At 34.7% G+C, this 19279-nt stretch overlaps 1 protein-coding gene across 1 annotated transcript in view; it reads left to right on the top strand.

Moving 5' to 3' along the window:
• Positions 1-19279, top strand: part of LOC125683023 (aspartyl/asparaginyl beta-hydroxylase-like) — a 32206-nt gene that overhangs the window by 7646 nt on the left and 5281 nt on the right. Inside the window, exons 2-11 of the mRNA XM_056142057.1 lie at positions 3794-3961; positions 4439-4612; positions 6591-8056; positions 9429-9666; positions 10554-10690; positions 14988-15182; positions 16110-16247; positions 16512-16647; positions 18773-18864; positions 18963-19093. Of these exons, the coding sequence (XP_055998032.1) occupies positions 3794-3961; positions 4439-4612; positions 6591-8056; positions 9429-9666; positions 10554-10690; positions 14988-15182; positions 16110-16247; positions 16512-16647; positions 18773-18864; positions 18963-19093 (2875 nt within the window). The remainder of the gene's footprint in view (positions 1-3793; positions 3962-4438; positions 4613-6590; positions 8057-9428; positions 9667-10553; positions 10691-14987; positions 15183-16109; positions 16248-16511; positions 16648-18772; positions 18865-18962; positions 19094-19279) is intronic.

Here is a 19279-nt window from a genome sequence, read left to right as displayed (position 1 = left end):
TGATTTGGCAATTTTCAATTCCATTGGCTAATCAGAAACCTTGTTATCAAAAGCAATGTGTGCTATGAATATAGAACCGTATCGAACCGAAACAGACCCCGAATAAATTGAACATCGAATCGAGACCACTACATCGTGATTCGGCCGCATCGCGATGCATCGTTTCACCCCTACTACTGACAAACAAGTTGATGGTACAGGGGTTTCAACAGTCTCGATTGAAGTCAGCATTTCACAAATTCTATGGTCGTTATAATGATAAAGTTCGTCAATACAACCTATCATTGGGTCAAATGCTGTCTGACATGTTTCATACCGATTGTTAGGCCGTTCTTGGCACACTGATTTTGACTACGGATAACTCTGTTTACCTGATCAGGATATAGGGCTCACAGCGGGTGTGACCGGTCAACAGGGGATGCTTACTCCTACTAGGCACCTGATCCCACCTCTGGTATATCCAGGGGTCAGTGTTTGCCCAACTATCTATTTTGTATTGCTTATAGGAGTTATGAGATTGATCACTGTTCATTATCTTCACCTTTCATGGTGATAGTAAATATGTTGACAGTACTGTAAGGGTAAGTGCAGGTACGTACATTGAAAAATCCAGATTCGTGTGTCACCGCAAGCAATTTTTCCAAATTTATTCTTGGGATTAATACATAGTGTTTTGCAATGAGTGCATAACATTTAATTAGCAAATGTCCTATTTTTAAAACCAAACTCAGCTAGTGGTTAGGGTGGTCTATCATAGCCTTTACCATATATTTTTAAAAACCCACCAAAACGGGAAAAAAACTCTGTAGTGTAATGAAGATCACATGATAGATTTTTTTAAAAAAAAACAACTCGGAAGTCTCCATTCAATTCAAGATAGTGATATCCTTAGATTTTTTTTATAGTAATCCCCATGTAGCATTGACTTACTCTTCATAGAAAAGGAAATGGAACAGAGTATCACTTTTAACTTATAATCTTTAACCCACTGGTTATTTCAGCATCTTGTAATTAAAATATTTAATGTAAGTGAAAGTTTGCTATATATTACACCCCTCCCCCTATTTTTTTTTTTAAAAAATCAGTAATGATACATTAAGATCCATTCAGAAGCTTATGATTATAATCAAGCTGACCATAATCATTTGATGTCAAACTTACAGTTACATCTTCTCAAAAACAAAGTAAAACTTCTCTGGTAGTCAGTATACATATCCATGGTTGATTTTTTTCCCAACTAGTTCATTCATGTGGTGCTAAAACTAATACATCTTAGACAAGATGGTGGGTGCGCATGGGTGGGTGGATGTTATCAGGTTTTTCACACCAGTGGACAGGGGTATACCAAGGAATTGAAACTCATGGATACTTTTTGTTGTGAGCGGTTTCTAGCAAAACAAACTCTTGATTTAGATCTCCATTGTTTCAGTCGTACTATGACGTATATACATGTATACTATGACAGAACTATGGTTTTGCTCCAGTTATGATCGATATATTACACTTCCTTATACATGGGCCTAATATGGCGCACTGCATTCAGTATAGGTCAGCTCTTCACAAGTCTAGAATAAAATTGAGATAATCTGGGTAAGTTTGCAATCTTCGATCAATGATATTTGACTGGGTGTATGTGGCTGGAATTTTCTCTATCCTAATCTTTAGAGCTTGCCTTGCTCGCTATAAAATATTTAGCATACTTGATTCTGAAAAAATGCGGCCGAATCGAACTAAGCCGGGTATACCCTGCGATGCGCTAAGAATCAAATGACCCGGCTACAGTACAGTAATGAAAGTGTTGGCCTTCTTTTGTATAAACATTCTGCATAGAAATGACCAACATATTTACAAATCATGTTTATTTCACCAGTGTAAAAATTAAAAACATTTTGTCTTAGAATAAGCAACTCTCAAGAGACAGTAGGTCTCCAAGAACGCCAGCTTGAAGTCGCCTTCACCTATGAAAATTTTCCGGCTCAATTGGCTTACCCGGCGATTAACCTGGGTGCGCCGGATCGTTAGAATCAAGGATGCTAACTGAAATCATGGGCTAATTCTACATTTTGCTCTTTGCATGAATTATGTAGCAATTTCCCTATGCTACAAATGTTTTCATGCCTCCATTATGCCCAGTAACAAACAGACAAGTGTGGTTTTGTTGTGGTTATTGGGGATATGACAGATGCCAGCATTGTAGGAAAAATTATATCGTGTGCCTCATGCAAATTTTCCTGCCATGCGAGTGACTGTCATATCCCCTCTCTTGAGAGCATAACCAAACATCAGATTTTAACCTAAATCAACACCAACAAATTTGACTGTAGAACGCTTTTTGGTAAGATAACGAAGAGTGGTCAATCTCATAACTCCTATAAGGGTGAAGATAACGAACAGTGATCAATCTCATAACTCCTATAAAGGTGAAGATAACGAACAGTGATCCATCTCATAACTCCTATAAAGGTGAAGATAACGAACAGTGATCAATCTCATAACTCCTATAAAGGTGAAGATAATGAAGAGTGATCAATCCCATAACTCCTATAAAGGTGAAGATAGCGAACAGTGATCAATCTCATAACTCCTATAAAGGTGAAGATAATGAACAATGGTCAATCTCATAACTCCTATAAAGGTGAAGATAATGAACAATGATCAATCTCATAACTCCTATAAAGGTGAAGATAATGAACAGTGATCCATCTCATAACTCCTATAAAGGTGAAGATAACGAACAGTGATCAACCTCATAACTCCTATAAAGGTGAAGATAATGAACAGTGATCAACCTCATAACTCCTATAAAGGTGAAGATAATGAACAGTGGTCAATCTCATAACTCCTATAAAGGTGAAGATAACGAACAATGGTCAATCTCATAACTCCTATAAAGGTGAAGATAATGAACAGTGATCCATCTCATAACTCCTATAAAGGTGAAGATAATGAACAGTGATCAATCTCATAACTCCTATAAAGGTGAAGATAATGAACAGTGATCAATCTCATAACTCCTATAAAGGTGAAGATAACGAACAGTGGTAAATCTCATCACTCCTATAAAGGTGAAGATAATGAACAGTGATCAATCTCATAACTCCTATAAACTATAAAGGTGAAGATAACGAACAGTGGTAAATCTCATCACTCCTATAAAGGTGAAAATAATGAACAGTGATCAATCTCATAACTCCTATAAAGGTGAAGATAATGAACAGTGGTCAATCTCATAACTCCTATAAAGGTGAAGAAAACGAACAGTGATCAATCTCATAACTCCTATATAAAAGGTGAAGATAATGAACAGTGATCAATCTTATAATTCCTATTAGGAATACAGAATTAAAAGTTGGGCTAACACGGACCCTTGGACTTACCAGAGGTGGGATGAGGTGCCTAAGAGGAGCAAGCGTCCCCTGTTGAGCAGTCGCACCCGCTGTAAAGTCCTATATCTTGATCAGATAAACTGAGTAATCTGTAGTCAAAATCAGTGTGTTAAGAATGGCCTAACAACTTGTATGAAAAACATCGAGACATCATTTGACCTAGCTACAATAATGTAGCTCTATCTGATTTTTTTTAATTCTGACTTTTTCGGGAGAGTCTCCCCAAAATGTCTCGATCTGTGATATTCTAAAAGGAGTAGGTTCATTGCAGGCCACTACACAGCCTATGAAACTGGTCCTTGCATGCAGTTTGAATTAATCAATTTGTCTCTGAAATATGGCTGAAATACCTTTAAATTGACATAAAACGATGTACAATTAATAAACAGATAATTTGATAATTTCAGAAAATGAAACCAATCAAGATTCCAAGAATTCCAAACAAACACCACAAGCACGTACTAAGAGAGGTGGATGTTGTGGAGGGGGATGTGTGTGCTTTGTTTTCCTTCTGGCTGCTGTCATTGGAGGAGCAGCAGTTCTGTATGCTAATGAAGAATACCGAAATAATCTTGGTAAGTAGAAGTAAATGCCAGCTGATGGGTTAAAGACGAAGCCTTTAGCTGCACAAATTTACTACAGTGACGAAATGATTATTCATATAATGTTGACAGATATAGTATTGAGACAATATACAGGGAATGAAGTTGATAACTTTATGTTGACAGATGTAGTATTGAGACAATATGCAGGGAATGAAGTTGATAACTTAATGTTGACAGATGTAATATTGAGACAATATACAGGGAATGAAGTTGATAACTTTATGTTGACAGATGTAGTATTGAGACAATATACAGAGAATGAAGTTGATAACTTTATGTTGACAGATGTAGTATTGAGACAATATACAGGGAATGAAGTTGATAACTTTATGTTGACAGATGTAATATTGAGACAATATACAGAGAATGAAGTTGATAACTTTATGTTGACAGATGTAGTATTGAGACAATATACAGGGAATGAAGTTGATAACTTTATGTTGACAGATGTAGTATTTAGACAATACACAGAGAAGACAGATGCAGTATTGAGACAATATGCTGGGAATGAAGTGATGGATGATGTATACTTAAAAGCCAGGGACAGTTGGGAGTTTGTAAAACCCTATGCAATATTAGCTCAAGAGAAAGGGACAGAACTCTTCAACAAAGCAAAAGAAGGTAGATAATACTCATGTTACACTGGTTGTTATATATTGGTATTGCCCTTTAGTCTGGTTGTTGTATGTTAATATTGCCCTTTAGTCTGTTTTTCCCATAGAAAATTTACAATGTAGTTGCTTTCTTCCTGAAAAATCTGATCAAATACCAAAAATACCCCCAAGTTCATGGCGAGTAATAGTTACATACTGAATTTTAGTAATGCCATATTCTCCCCAATAATTGTCTCATCAGGTGTAACTATTTCTAAGGGTCATCTAGCTCACTAGGAAAAAAATTGGATACATCAGAGAGCTACAGATCAACCCCTAATAAAAACCTATTCACAAATTTTTTGTGCATGATTCAGTTTTGATGTCTATGTATTTTTACCTTAAAATGTAGAATAAAAAATACCAATCATATTTTCACACTACCTTTGTGTTAAGACATATCTTCAAACATTTATGGCCCTTTCAAACTGAAAACTTTAAGCTTCAATAAAGATTGCCACTTTACCTAGCCATGTTAGTCAGATAGTCAATTCAAACCTCGTTGATTTCTATTTCTATATGTTTCAATACTTTTGCTCATTATTTACAAACAACTCTGCTTATGTTAAATATTTGAACACAAATGTATGTACATGTAGCATCTCCTATAAATAAGTAAATTCCATGGTTAAGTACAACATTTAATGCACTTGTATGTAAACTAATGAAAGGAGCAAGTTCACAAACAGTAAGGTCTTAATTCTGACACCTAATTAAAATTCCTGCTGGGGATTGCAGTTTTTTAATAGATGTAGATAATCTTGTTCCAATTTTAAACAGTGAATTTAACAATTATTTGAATTATTAGACATGATACTGTATAATGAGTATTTTCTTTGGGTGGAAATTTTGCAATTTTATCTCTAAAATGTAACAAATTGTATACTGCATTTCCAATTTCTGTGGGTGCATTATACCTAACTATACTTATGTACATGTATATGTATCTTTATACCTTTCTACACTTGCTGACAGTTTCACCCTGTCTTAAATTCGTCCCATCAGACACAGTTTTGTTAAAAGAGAGAAAACAGTTTCGCCCAGTCTTCAAGTTTCCTTTTGACAACAATGGCAAAAGGGGCAAAAATAAAATGGGGGCGAATATTTCCCTGTACTACAGTATCGTATCAGTGAATATTTCCCTGTATACAGTATCTTATCAGTGAATATTTCCCTGTATACAGTATCTTATCAGTGAATATTTCCCTGTATACAGTATCTTATCAGTGAATATTTCCCTGTACGAATATTTCCCTGTATACAGTATCTTATCAGTGAATATTTCCCTGTATACAGTATCTTATCAGTGAATATTTCCCTGTACTACAGTATCGTATCAGTGAATATTTCCCTGTATACAGTATCTTATCAGTGAATATTTCCCTGTACTACAGTATCGTATCAGTGAATATTTCCCTGTATACAGTATCTTATCAGTGAATATTTCCCTGTACTACAGTATCGTATCAGTGAATATTTCCCTGTATACAGTATCTTATCAGTGAATATTTCCCTGTATACAGTATCTTATCAGTGAATATTTCCCTGTATACAGTATCTTATCAGTGAATATTTCCCTGTACGAATATTTCCCTGTATACAGTATCTTATCAGTGAATATTTCCCTGTATACAGTATCTTATCAGTGAATATTTCCTTGTACTACAGTATCTTATCAGTGAATATTTCCCTGTATACAGTATCTTATCAGTGAATATTTCCCTGTATACAGTATCTTATCAGTGAATATTTCCCTGTACTACAGTATCTTATCAGTGAATATTTCCCTGTATACAGTATCTTTTCAGCAAAAAATGGACAACCACAGAGAAAAATCTGTTATACAGTGTTATAGTATTCTCATCCGTATATAATTATCATTATACTACAAAAATATTGGGAGTGATCCCTCTCAAAATCATATGAATTAATGATATTCTTTTCAGGTATAGAAACATTAATCAAAGACCAAAAATCAGGAGAGAAAAAGGCAGCACAAGAACAAACATTATCTGAGGGAAAGAGGAAAGCTGAAGAGGAGAAATTGGCCAAGGAAAAGAGGGAAGAGGAAAAGAAAAAAGCTGAGGAAAAGAAAGAGGAAGAGAGGAAAAATGCAGAAGAAAAAAGATTAGCAGAGGAGAAGAGGAAAGCAGAAGAGAAAAAATTGGCTGAAGAAAGAAAGAAAGCAGAGGAAACAAAGAAGGCAGAAGAAAGGAGGTTAGCAGAGGAAAAGAAAAAGGAAGAGGAAAGAAAAGCTGAAGAGAAGAGGAAAGCTGAGGAGAAAAGACTGGCAGAGGAAAAGAAAAAGGAAGAGGAAAAAAGAGCTGAAGAGAAGAGGAAAGCTGAGGAAAAAAGGCTGGCAGAGGAAAAGAAGAAAGCAGAAGAGAAAAGACTAGCTGAAGAAAAGAAGAAAGCTGAGGAGAAAAGACTAGCAGAGGAAAAGAAAAAGGAAGAGGAAAGAAAAGCTGAAGAGAAGAGGAAAGCTGAGGAGAAAAGACTGGCAGAGGAAAAGAAAAAGGAAGAGGAAAGAAAAGCTGAAGAGAAGAGGAAAGCTGAGGAAAAAAGGCTGGCAGAGGAAAAGAAGAAAGCAGAAGAGAAAAGACTAGCTGAAGAAAAGAAGAAAGCTGAGGAGAAAAGACTGGAAGAGGAAAGAAAAGCTGAAGAGAAGAGGAAAGCTGAGGAGAAAAGACTGGCAGAGGAAAAGAAAAAGGAAGGGGAAAGTAAAGCTGAAGAGAAGAGGAAAGCTGAGGAGAAAAAATTGGTAGAGGAAAAGAAGAAAGCAGAAGAGAAAAGACTAGCTGAAGAAAAGAAGAAAGTAGAGGAAAGAAAGAGGGAAGAAGAAAAAAGATTGGCAGAGGAGAAAAGAAAAGAGGATAAAATAGCTGAAGAAAAAAGAAAAGCTGAGGAGAAAAGATTGGCAGAGGAAAAGAGAATTGCAGAAGAGAAGAAAAAGACAGAAGAGAAAAGACTAGCTGAAGAAAAAAAGAAGAAAACGAAAGAAGAGGAGCAAAAGGTAGAAGATCAGAAAAAAATTGAAGAAAATGGATTAGAGGACAAAGATAAGAAAACTAATGAGAAAAATGTAGATGATAAAAGAGCATCGGCAGATATGAAAAAGCTGGAAGAAGAATTCAAGAAATTTGAGGAGGAGAAGAAAACTGAGGAGAAAAGATTGGCAGAAGAGAGGAAAAGGGAGGAGATGAAGTTGGCAGAGCAAAAGAAAAAAGAGGAAGAAAAGAAGTTAGAGGAAAAAAATAGAATGGAAGAAAAGAAGCGAAGAGAAATAGAGAAAGAGGAGGAGGAGGAAGATGTTAACTTTGAAAAGGCTTCTTATCCCAAGAAAGATATAACCAATGATGATGATTACATGATTAGCGATTTGCTAGACATTGGGGATGACTATTTAAAGGAGGTATGTGGGGGTTTGGGGAGTTACAGTATATATCCAAGACACAATGTAGATACGTACGATATCGATGATATTGACAAACCAAACATGATATCGTACTGATATCGATAAGTACCACTCTAATAATCATATACCTTTACTGAAGATATTGTGTCGATATCGAATCATGGTCGGTTTGTAATGGCTGTTTGAGGACTTATATAGGATTCATTTCTTTTCCTGTTGATATCGAAATAGGATTGATTTTCTTAATGTAGTGTTAGAACTGAAATAAAAAGGATTTCTCTTCCTGTCGATATCATTGATTTCAACGATATCACATTGATTTCGACGATATTGTGTCGATATCGAATCATGATCGTTTTTGTAATGGTTATATGAGTACTAAAATAGGTTTGATTTCTCTTCCTGTCGATATGGTCGATATCGACAATATCATGTTGATATCGAGTCATGATCGTTTTGCTTAATGCAGGTTTACATTATGCTGTGTAGACTAAGACTATTAATTCAAACACATTTGAAATAGAAAATGGTCGATATCGATATGATATCATTGTGAGAATGTTGATATCAATATGATATCATTGTGAGAATGTCGATATCAATATATCATTGTGAGATTGTCGATATCGATATATCATTGTGAAAATGTCGATATCAATATGATATCATTGTGAGAATGTCGATATCGATATGATATTATTGTGAGAATGTCGATATCAATATATCATTGTGAGATTGTCGATATCGATATATCATTGTGAAAATGTCGATATCGATATGATATCATTTTGAGAATATCGATATGTTATCATTGTGAGAATGTCGATATCGATATGATATCATTGTGAAAATGTCGATATCGATGATATCGACATCGTGGACAGACATTATGCTGTGTAAACTAAGACTATTCAAACATGTTTAAAATAGAAATTGTCGATATCGATATGATATCGTGAGAATATCGATATCGACATCGTAGGCAGACATGTCGTGTATCCTAAGACTATTAATTCAAGACATTTCAAATAGAAATTGTTGATATCGATACGATATAGTTAGGAGAATGTCGATATCGACATCATAGGCAGACTTGCTGTGTATACTAAGACTATTAATGCAAATGCACTTAGAATAAAGATTGTAGATATCGATACAATATTGTTGTGGGAATGTCGATATCGACAATGTAAGCAAGCACGACGATATCGACTCAATATCAATTTGATATTGTCGATATCAATGATATCGAAATCGGATTAGATCTTGGACATGTATGGGTTTTGGGGATAGTTATGGGAGGGGGGGTGTCTTTCACTTTGTTTCCAATTGATTGTCCAATTGATTTCATTTAAAAACAATTTTACAGAATAAGTTGAATGAAGCAAAAAACCATTTTGATGATCTTTTAAATGAGTACCCAAACAGTCCAAGAGCCATGTATAGCAAAGCCTCCACACTTGAGAAATTAGCAGAAAAGCAGAAGAGCAACAAGTTGTTAGAGGAGGCTATAGCAATGTTGCAGAAAGTGATGGATGCTAAAGATGCCCCTGATGGCCTTGTGAAACAAGCAGGCTTAATGCTTGGAGAAAAATTAGATTTCAGAGGTAAGTGTTATATATGGAAATATAAGTCAAGAAGTTGTTGATTATGGTGAAATTTCATGGTCGCATACTAGTATGTTTTAATAAATTTTTGTGAGCATCACCTTTTGTGGATTTGTCAAAAATATGGGTTCATTGAAATGTAATTTTGTTGAAAGTTACTTTGAGCTCTATCTTTATGTGTATTTAATTATTGTAATTTGATGATGTTCAACAGATAAAACAGTAGCAAACTTTGATAGTTCATATGTGATTTTTATGGTCCCCCCCCCCCAAAAAAAATAGGGGGGGGGGCTTATAGTCACTGTCATGTCTGTCCATCTTTCTGTCCATACAAGCTCATGTCTTCTAAACCTCTCATAAGAAATTGATATAATTGATCACAAATGTTCCTTGAGACAAGGACTTGTGGACCAAGGTTTTAAGGCCATTTTGGAAAGGTCAAGGTCACTCAACATATAAAAGATCTTTATTTGAACATTTTTTGTTGTAAAAGTTCCCATCTCCTAAATCTTTCATCAGAAATTGATCATAAATATTCCTCAGGACAGGGAACTTTTGGACCAAGGTCATTTTGGTAAGGTCAAGGTCACTATATATAACTTATATATGGAGAAAGTACCTTATTTCAACAGTTTTTGAACAGGTATTGATCATATATTACACAAATAAATAACAGGCAATTGGCTTTCAGACAAAGATCACTCAAGGTCATGTTGTAAAAATCAAGGTTACTCAACATATATCTTTATATAAAAACTCCTTCATTTCAACAGTATTCCAAGAGTTTTTGATCATTGTGCAAGTCATTCGTCATATGATGTAGTTCATTGATTAGATGTAGTTTGGGAAGCACCCATCAGTTTTACTGATATTCTTGTTATTTTCAGGATGGGTGTCTAAAGCAGCAGCTACATATCAGACCTTAGTACACAAATTTCCCTCGGATCTTATCATTAGGAATAAGCTTGGTGTGTGCTACCTCATATCCGGACAGAATGAAAAAGCTAGGAAAGTGTTCTCTGATGTATGTTTCATTTTTTTCTTCGATTTGCAAGAACAAAAAATGTACTGGTATGTGTCTGAATGTTTGGTTAAGTTCAGAACCAGTATTTCATAATCATTAAGCTCATTTTATGTATACTTTACCAGAAATTAATTTGTGTTATTATCCCCTCGCAATTCATTCCTAGAGAGGAGACGGTAACGGAATCGTTCATGTGCGGGTGAGTGTATGTGTAACACTGTGCTTGTAGACACTCTACAGGCCACACTTTTTGCTTCATTGATATCAAGAGAGAAAGATAGATGTTGGGGTCAAAAGGTCGGGGGGGCGCAGATTACAATATACAGTAAAATATCTCTATCTCGAAGTCCGAGGGACCACGAAAAAACTTTGAGATATCCGGGGGTTCGAGATATCCAAAATCGATCTGGGATATTTATTTTTTTTGAAGGAGGATATTTGATGCATGGTATGGGATTTGCATTATAAACAAAAACCCTGTTGCCGTTTCTTATAGTTTAATACAAATTGAATAATTAATAGCGAGCAAAGCGACACGACGAGCTCACTCCAATGATTACGCAGTTGAGTCACGTGGTTTGCTCTTCATCAGCTGAAAAATGATGGGGACTACCCATAATGCCTCCGAAAAAATGTCGCCGTCACTGCAGTATACTTCATTGACAATCCCGTAATTAAAATAATTAGATTGTTTAGAAAGTACAATTAACGTTTTTAAATTCCAGACAAGGTTTCTCATAGCTTAAAACGTTTTGTTTTTGCTTGGTTTGAGAGAAGAAAACATTGCAGCTAATATGACGTCACAATTTGTAACTGTTTACACCAGGCGCGTTATATTTCCCGCGTTAAATGAAGAGGCGGATAAAAGTCGTGTTGCAAGATGTTTAAGCTTCACTCGTCTCAACGGTTACACCGTACAACATATTATTGTGGAATTTCAAAGACAAACATTTTGTTTTTTTAATATATATAAACATCCAATTGAATTCACAATGTGTTTCAAAATTAAGATGATCGTGCCTGTATGCTTACTTTAAGTTTACTGATGTCCAGGCTTGACTGGGATGTAGTTATTGCGTTGTAATGAAAGAACCTATCACGTAAGAAACAAAAAAGACGGATTTAAAAAAAACCAAAAAACTTTTAAATGTTTATTAAATAAATTTTTGTGTTTTCTCTGAACTAGTTTTAATGATGAAGCGTGTATTATTAAATGCATTATCGTTATTAAGAGCATTACCGTCAAGCCTAATTTGACGATTTTGTGCGTTTATCTAACCCACATGTTAATGATAGAGCTTGTGTCATTCAAAACACCATCCCTGGAATCGGGTGTGTTAGTTCATAATTGGCAGTGAACTTTAGCCATAATGTTGGAAGGCTTCACTAATCACCCAAGCTGTTGAACCATTTATTGCGACCTGGGTCTACTCGGAAAAGGTGAGCGTGGATTAGCGGTCATTAATTATAATTCATGTAGCAGCGGGTGTAAATGTGTGACTTAACGATGCCAGGTATGGTAAGCAGAGCAGAAAATTGACTGCACTTCGAGAGAAACCAGGTGAATTTAGGGTATGGGACCTTGAAAATACTTCGACATAAGCGTAGTATTTGAGATTACCGTGTTCGAAATATCAGAAGTTTTTAAAATCATTTATATAGGGAAAACGGCCGGGACCGGCGATCGACTTCGACTCAAGTGGGGTATTCGAGATAAACCATATTCGAGATACAGATATTTTACTGTATATCAAAACAGATAGAATTTGATAATTATAGAACACGTCTTAGAATATAAGAATATGTATGAAAATGTTTTTTTGTTAGAATTCTTATACAATCTTATATAGTTTCTACAATTAAAGGGAAAGTTTTACCTTTTGGAAGGGGAAATATTAAGTCCTGTGGGGATTCAAGTTAGAATAGGTCCTCAGTACCCCTAGCTTGTCGTAAGAGGCGACTAAATGGGGCAGTCCTTTGGATAAGACCACCAAAAACTGAGGCCCTGTGTCACAGCAGGTGTGGCATGATAAAGATCCCTCCCTGCTCAAAGGCTGTAAATGCCGAGCATAGGCCTAAAATTTGCAGCCTTTCACTGGCAATGGTGACGTCTCCATATGAGTGACAAATTCTCAAGAGGGACGTTACACAATATAAAATCAATCAATTAATCAATAATGGAAAGTAACCTTTAACAGTGGTAAACTAAACCTTGATAAATCCCTGGTGACACTTTGATTTTTTTTCAATCTAATTAAAATCAGACTTCTTAGATGCGCGCCATAAGAAGATCTGACATAACCCGACTAGGGGTCATGTTCATGTGAACTTTATGTTAGCCAATCATCACATTGCCTATGAAATCGTTGGTGTTCACAATTCAAGGAAAATGGTTGCGATTGTTTGCTTTGAAAGAAAATACATTGCAACTAGACGTGACGTCACAATGCACCGTTCACGTCAACTGGGGTTATATTCCTCATGTTAATTAAGTAAATCATCTTGAATACTATTCAAATCGTACCGACCCCTATTCATACATAAATCACAATTCACAATGAATTTAATTAGGATGTATTTTATATCATACGTTTTGATGTTTGAATGAACGGAATAAATTAGGCATTATTGCGAAAGTTTAAAATTCCTTCTGTGAGAATATGCAATTTTATAGTGTGGAATAAACTTTGTGGGAGAGAGATTACTGCAACTTGTTTACGAATTGCCAGGAACCGCCTAAATAGCCATCATTGTCTGTATGGCGCAATCTGACTGGCTGATAGTGCTCATGAATATTCCAAGGCGAAAGAACATGCAGACGTGACCCCCTTTAGGGTTATGTCAGATCCTATTGTAGCAATTATGAGCGTATCTTAGGATCTGATTTTAATTAGATTGGATTTTTATGTGTGTGTGTTTTTTTTACTTATATTTGTATACCATAATTCATTTTATTTCCTTTTCGAGCTCTCTCTAACAAAGTTGTAGAGAGCTTATGTCATACTGTTGTCATCATGGTTAATTTTTTTGGACTCAATTCAAATCCCTAAGCTATGATATTCCTTCCTTGGAAAAGTTTAGGGATGGAGTTTACCACTCTGACCTGCATTTTTAATTTGGTTCTGAAAATTCAGATGTTGATAAGGTTGACCTTGCACAAAAAGACACTGGAAATGGATTACACTCACAAATCCTTTCAAGGTGACTGATAAAACTTTATATATCTCTCACAGGAGTATCAGTTTGCAGAGACATTTTATTACTTTTGCTCATCAATAAATGGCATTCATTGAGTTGAGCTGAGAGGGCTTTGTGCATCATCTGTTTTGCTATGGGTTATTTTTTTAGTTCACTTGGACAAATGTCTGGAGAGTTATTGTCATGACCCCTGAGTCAGTGTCATACTTTAAGGGGAAAACTTTAAATTTGGTTATATCTTTTGAACCAAGGAAGATAGGGCTTTTATAGTTGGTACTAATGCTTTTGACCTTGGACTGACCTACTTATCAAAAACTTTAACCTTGGCTATATCTTTTGAACTAGAGCTTTAGGTATAGGGCTTTTATATTTTGCATATAGAAACCAAGACTTTTGACATAATGACATTGACCTTGGAATTTGACCTACTTTTCAAAAACTTTATCCTTAAGCTGGCTTTATCCTTGAATCAAGGGGTATAAAGTAGAATGATACCTTCTGGTAAGCTAGGCTGTCTTCTGATTACAAGAAATGGCACAAAACGGAATGTAAATTGGAGTATGGTTTTGTCAGGCAAGAATAGAAATAAGAATATATTTCAAATGAATTTCACATGAATTACATGTAGAATCTAGATTAGGTACATATGATATATAATTCTTTCCTTAATAAATATATGTATACAACAAGCATTTACAAGCATTTACATAAAGTGATAGGTTTTGATATTATAAGATTTGGTTTTTAAGAGATCTTTAAGGAGGTATGCAACATTGTCATAATGGCTGACTTCCTTTTAAAACAGGAATGAAATTATAAATATCAGCAATATTTGTCTATTCCTTTTACATTTAAATGCGTAGCTGAGTAGTTCAGTAGGTTAGCATGTCGACTGCAAATCTGTAGATCTTGAGTTTGAGTCCAGAGTTTGAGTCTGGCAGGGGTTTTCAATTCTTTTCCAGATTGCTTTATATTAAACTGCATTTTATGTCTAAATAAAGTTTTTAATTTCATTTTTCTCCATTTTTCATCCATATCAAATTTCTCTGGTGTAGTATTCCTCCTTAAAAAAAATATTACTATTCATTGACTTTTGTAGATTCTTCAATTGGATAAAGACAATTCTTTTGCAAGAGTCCATCTCGGATTTATTGTGAAGGTCACTGACAACAATCCTACGGAGGGTATTCCCCTTCTGAGGGCCATCATGGAGAGCAATAACAAAGATATTCAGGAAGGAAAATTCTACTTTCACTTAGGAGATGCATATCAAAGGCTGAACCAATCAAACAAGGTAAGCTGAAACCCGGGACAGTGTATTCCCAGTTTATGATCAAACATCTATAAAGAGAAGCACTTTAAATTCTGTATGATTTAAAACACTTAATTTTTTACATTATTTTGTGGCTTTCAATACGCAAATGATTTTAACTCTAGATTTTAAAATATCTTTTGAATTGCATTCTTGGTTGTTTTTTTTTTTTGGGGGGTCTGTTTTGGTTTTTTGGGTATTTTTTTTTTGTGTGGAATAAAACACTAAGCTGGCATTGTTGTTTAATGTAGAAAAAATACAGTGGAATATAATGTATGCACCGTATGTGGAATTTGGCATAGATCTGTATTGTTACACTCTCTAATTGAATTGTTGAACACAATGAGCACAATGGTTTATTTAAAGATAGAAATAATTCATTTGCAAAGATCTTCAAATAAAGAGAACTACAATAATTGAGTATTTGTTAATTTGGCATTTCATGCAAATCACTAGTGGAAATTGTGATAAATTTAACACCTATAGGTTTATCATGGGAGTGTGTAATGCATATACAGTTAAACTTTGGTATCTCGAACATCGATATCTCGAATACCATGGATATGTCGAAGTGATTTTGAAGTCTCAACCACATATTTTTAAGTATTAAACCCTCAATATCTGGAATCTTCGGATATCTCGAAGTTTTTCCTCAGTCCCATCGAGTTCAAGATAACAAAGAATTTCCATTTACAGGACTGACAGATTTCAAGAATTTACTAACAAAGCAGTTCTTGTGTAGATTTGATTTAGTAAGGATATTGGACAGCATTTACATATGTACTTAGTTCAATCTTATACAAATTACATTCTTAATGAGAAGACCACATGGAAAATTGTATCACAACACATGTAGCACTGGTTTTTCTTTGGATGGTTTAATGAAATGCATTTTCCTTATTATTTAAGGCGTATGAAGTGTATGAAAGAGGCGTGAAGAAAGGTCTGTTTCTGTCAAAGTATCAGCGATCTCTGTATAACTGTGATGGCATTAAGGGTCAACCTTGGTGGACACCAGAAGAAACAGGGTATCAACAGTATATGAAGGTAATGCTGAGGGATTCAGATGTTTCAAATGATAATTAATTACCTTTATTGTGAAATGCAATATTCAGTTTTTGAAAATGAAATCCAATTGAGAGATACATGTAATTCTTTTTTTTTTTTTTTAAAGATGATTAAATGTATTGGTGTGTTATGATAGAGAATCTAGATTTAGATCTACCAGTTGTAGTCTCATCGCAATATCAATTGAATGATACGAATATTTGAAAGCCTTATTTCATGGAAATTTTATTGTTTTCACGTTAGATTTTGTCTGATAATTGGCAACTGATAAGAGACGAGGGACTGAAACAGATAGATTCCAAAACAGGCAGCTTCATTCCAGAGGAGGAGAATCTTCTGGAAAAGGGCCAGTGGATGCAGTTTACACTGTATGCAAGAGGTAAACCACTCGGAGCACGAAAGTTGACATTTCTGATGAAAACGATAGTATTGTAGACACAGGCAGATACGTATAAAACTGTTAACTATAATGTTATAGACATAAAGAAGGGTTTACAAATACATGTAAATGTGCCTTGTTTCCATAATTATTTTTAGGTCACCTGAGTTTACTTAGGTGACCTACAAGTATTGCAATTGGTTGTCGTCCGTTGCTGTGCATTAACAATTGAACATTTTTAACTTCTTCTTGATAACTGCTATTCCAATTCTTTTCAAATTTGGTATGAAGCATCTTTATGACAAGGGAGACATAAATTGTAAATTTTCAGGACTCCTGCACCCCTGGGGCTTAAGGGCAGGGCAAAAACTACCCAAAATTGACCAATTTTCAATAATCTTTTTCTCAAGAACCACACACGTGTAAGAAAAACTAAATGCATAGTAATGTAGAGCAGGAAGGCCTCTACTACAATTGTAAATTTCATGATCCCCAGGATAAGGGTTCTGACTCCAGGGTGGGGCCAAACTTACTATATAGTGTTTATGTGTTAAACACTTAAATAGCATCTTCTGTAGTGTTATTGATATTAAATTGAAATTAAATAGATATTTAGAAAGATCAGGTAGTCCTTTACCAAAATTGTAAATTTTATGATCCCCAGGGTAGGGGTTCTGACCCCAGTGACCATTTTCATAAAAAAGGGCTACAGTGTTTATATATGAATTCATATAATATAAATTGTTGGCACAAAAACGTTAATTATTTTAAGGAAAAAATGGGCATTTTGGTACCCAATTGTAAAAATCTCAAATTCTCATTTTTCAAAAAACAAATGAAGAATCAGGTACGGAAACAATTTTTACTTTACTGGTCAAAACGACGTGAAGAGGGTCAGAAATCAGGAAAACTCACAACATATTTTTCGTATAAAGAAAACTTTACTATGGAAAGTTATATATTTTTAGAATCCCTAGAATTAAGAAAAACTCTATGTAGATTTCGAATTAGTGCACATGACCTTCGAATTGAAAGAGGAAGATATGAATTTACAAAAACCAATTCTGGCCAGAAGATTTCTTTAGAAAGAAACAAAAGAATATGTGAATTATGTAACCTTAATTGTGTTGAAGATGAATTTCATTTCCTTACTGATTGCCCATTCTATGTTGAAGAGAGAAATATATTTTTTAATGGTATATACAAGCTCAACAAAAATGTTATCTATCTAACAAATAAGGACAAATTTACTTGGTTGATGATTAATGAAGACAAACCAGTAATTGTCAAATTGAGTGAATATTTAGTGCAAACTTTCAGAAAAAGAAGTAATGCTTTAAAACTGCAAAAATCATTATAGTTTATTATTCATATATTGGTATAATACTGATACTGTCCATCTACTTGTATATATACATGATTAGCAATTCATATATGTATGTACTTGTTTCCCCAACATGCTGCATCCACACGCAGTTTGCAGTCTCTGTAACCTGTAGTTAATGTTGTAACCTTTCTTCCTTTTTTGAATTTCCTTCTTTATAAAATGTCTTACTGTTATGCCCTCTGGGCCCAAAATTGGAATAAACTTATCTAATCTTATCTTATCTTATCTATATGAAATAGGAATCATTGAAAATGGATAGGGCTATCACAAACATAACATTAGTAAATGTAAATATTTGTCTAAACCACTGAGAAAACTTTTTACAAACAAAGTGTGGTGTATATTTTTTTTGAACTATTTGAATATTCTGTAATGCTTGATCAGTGGAAGAATAAACAGGATTAAAATTTTCAGAAAAATTTATAAAGGTTCAGAATTATTTCAGTTTGATGTGGAAATCATTTCAGTTTGATGTGGAAAACTTGATTTAAGCTTTGAACTCACCAGTCCCTTCATATATTTTTGTGGCATATATCAATTGGTATAGAATTTTCAAAACTATTCTTACTCAATTTTTTGAGGTTTGAAAATGCATGTTTTTTCTCAAATTGTATGAGTAGTAAGTGATGTACTCCTAGCTGTATAGATGTCTTGTTCGCTGTTAAATCCACCATATTGTGGTTTATATTTTTAAAAAGAACAATTTTTTCATGCTTTCACTAAACATTCTCTTGACAGGTAAAAAGGATGAAAAGAACTGTGCCCGAGTACCCAAGGTCTGTGAACTTCTCGATCGCATTCCACCAGCAAAGTCCTGTGTCAGAGGCCAGGTAACAAACTAGAGTGGTTTATATTCCATACAAATGATGACGATGTTGATGATGATGATGATTACAGCACAACTATACAGTTTTGTCGTATATTGTAGATCAAATACTCTCTAATGAAGCCAGGAGTTCACGTGTGGCCCCATTGTGGACCGACCAACTGCAGAATAAGAGCCCATTTAGGTTTGGTCATTCCAGATGGTCCTAAAATCCGAGTGGCTGAAGACACCAGGTAAATCATGCATTTCTACTGGTGTTATCAAACTTCATGTATTAGTAATGGAGATTTATTGCTTCTGTGTAACGTAGGGGTCCAGATACAGAATTACAAAATAGCATGTGATGTAATAATACCTTTGTAAAAGTCCTTTGGAATATGTAATAGTTCATGTATGGCCCATATGATTCTCAGTTTAAA

Source organism: Ostrea edulis, chromosome 6 (genome assembly GCF_947568905.1).
Source record: "Ostrea edulis chromosome 6, xbOstEdul1.1, whole genome shotgun sequence".
NCBI classification, from domain to species: Eukaryota; Metazoa; Mollusca; class Bivalvia; order Ostreida; family Ostreidae; genus Ostrea; species Ostrea edulis.
Note: the sequence above shows the minus strand (reverse complement) of the source record. Positions and strands in the feature narration are given on the sequence as shown.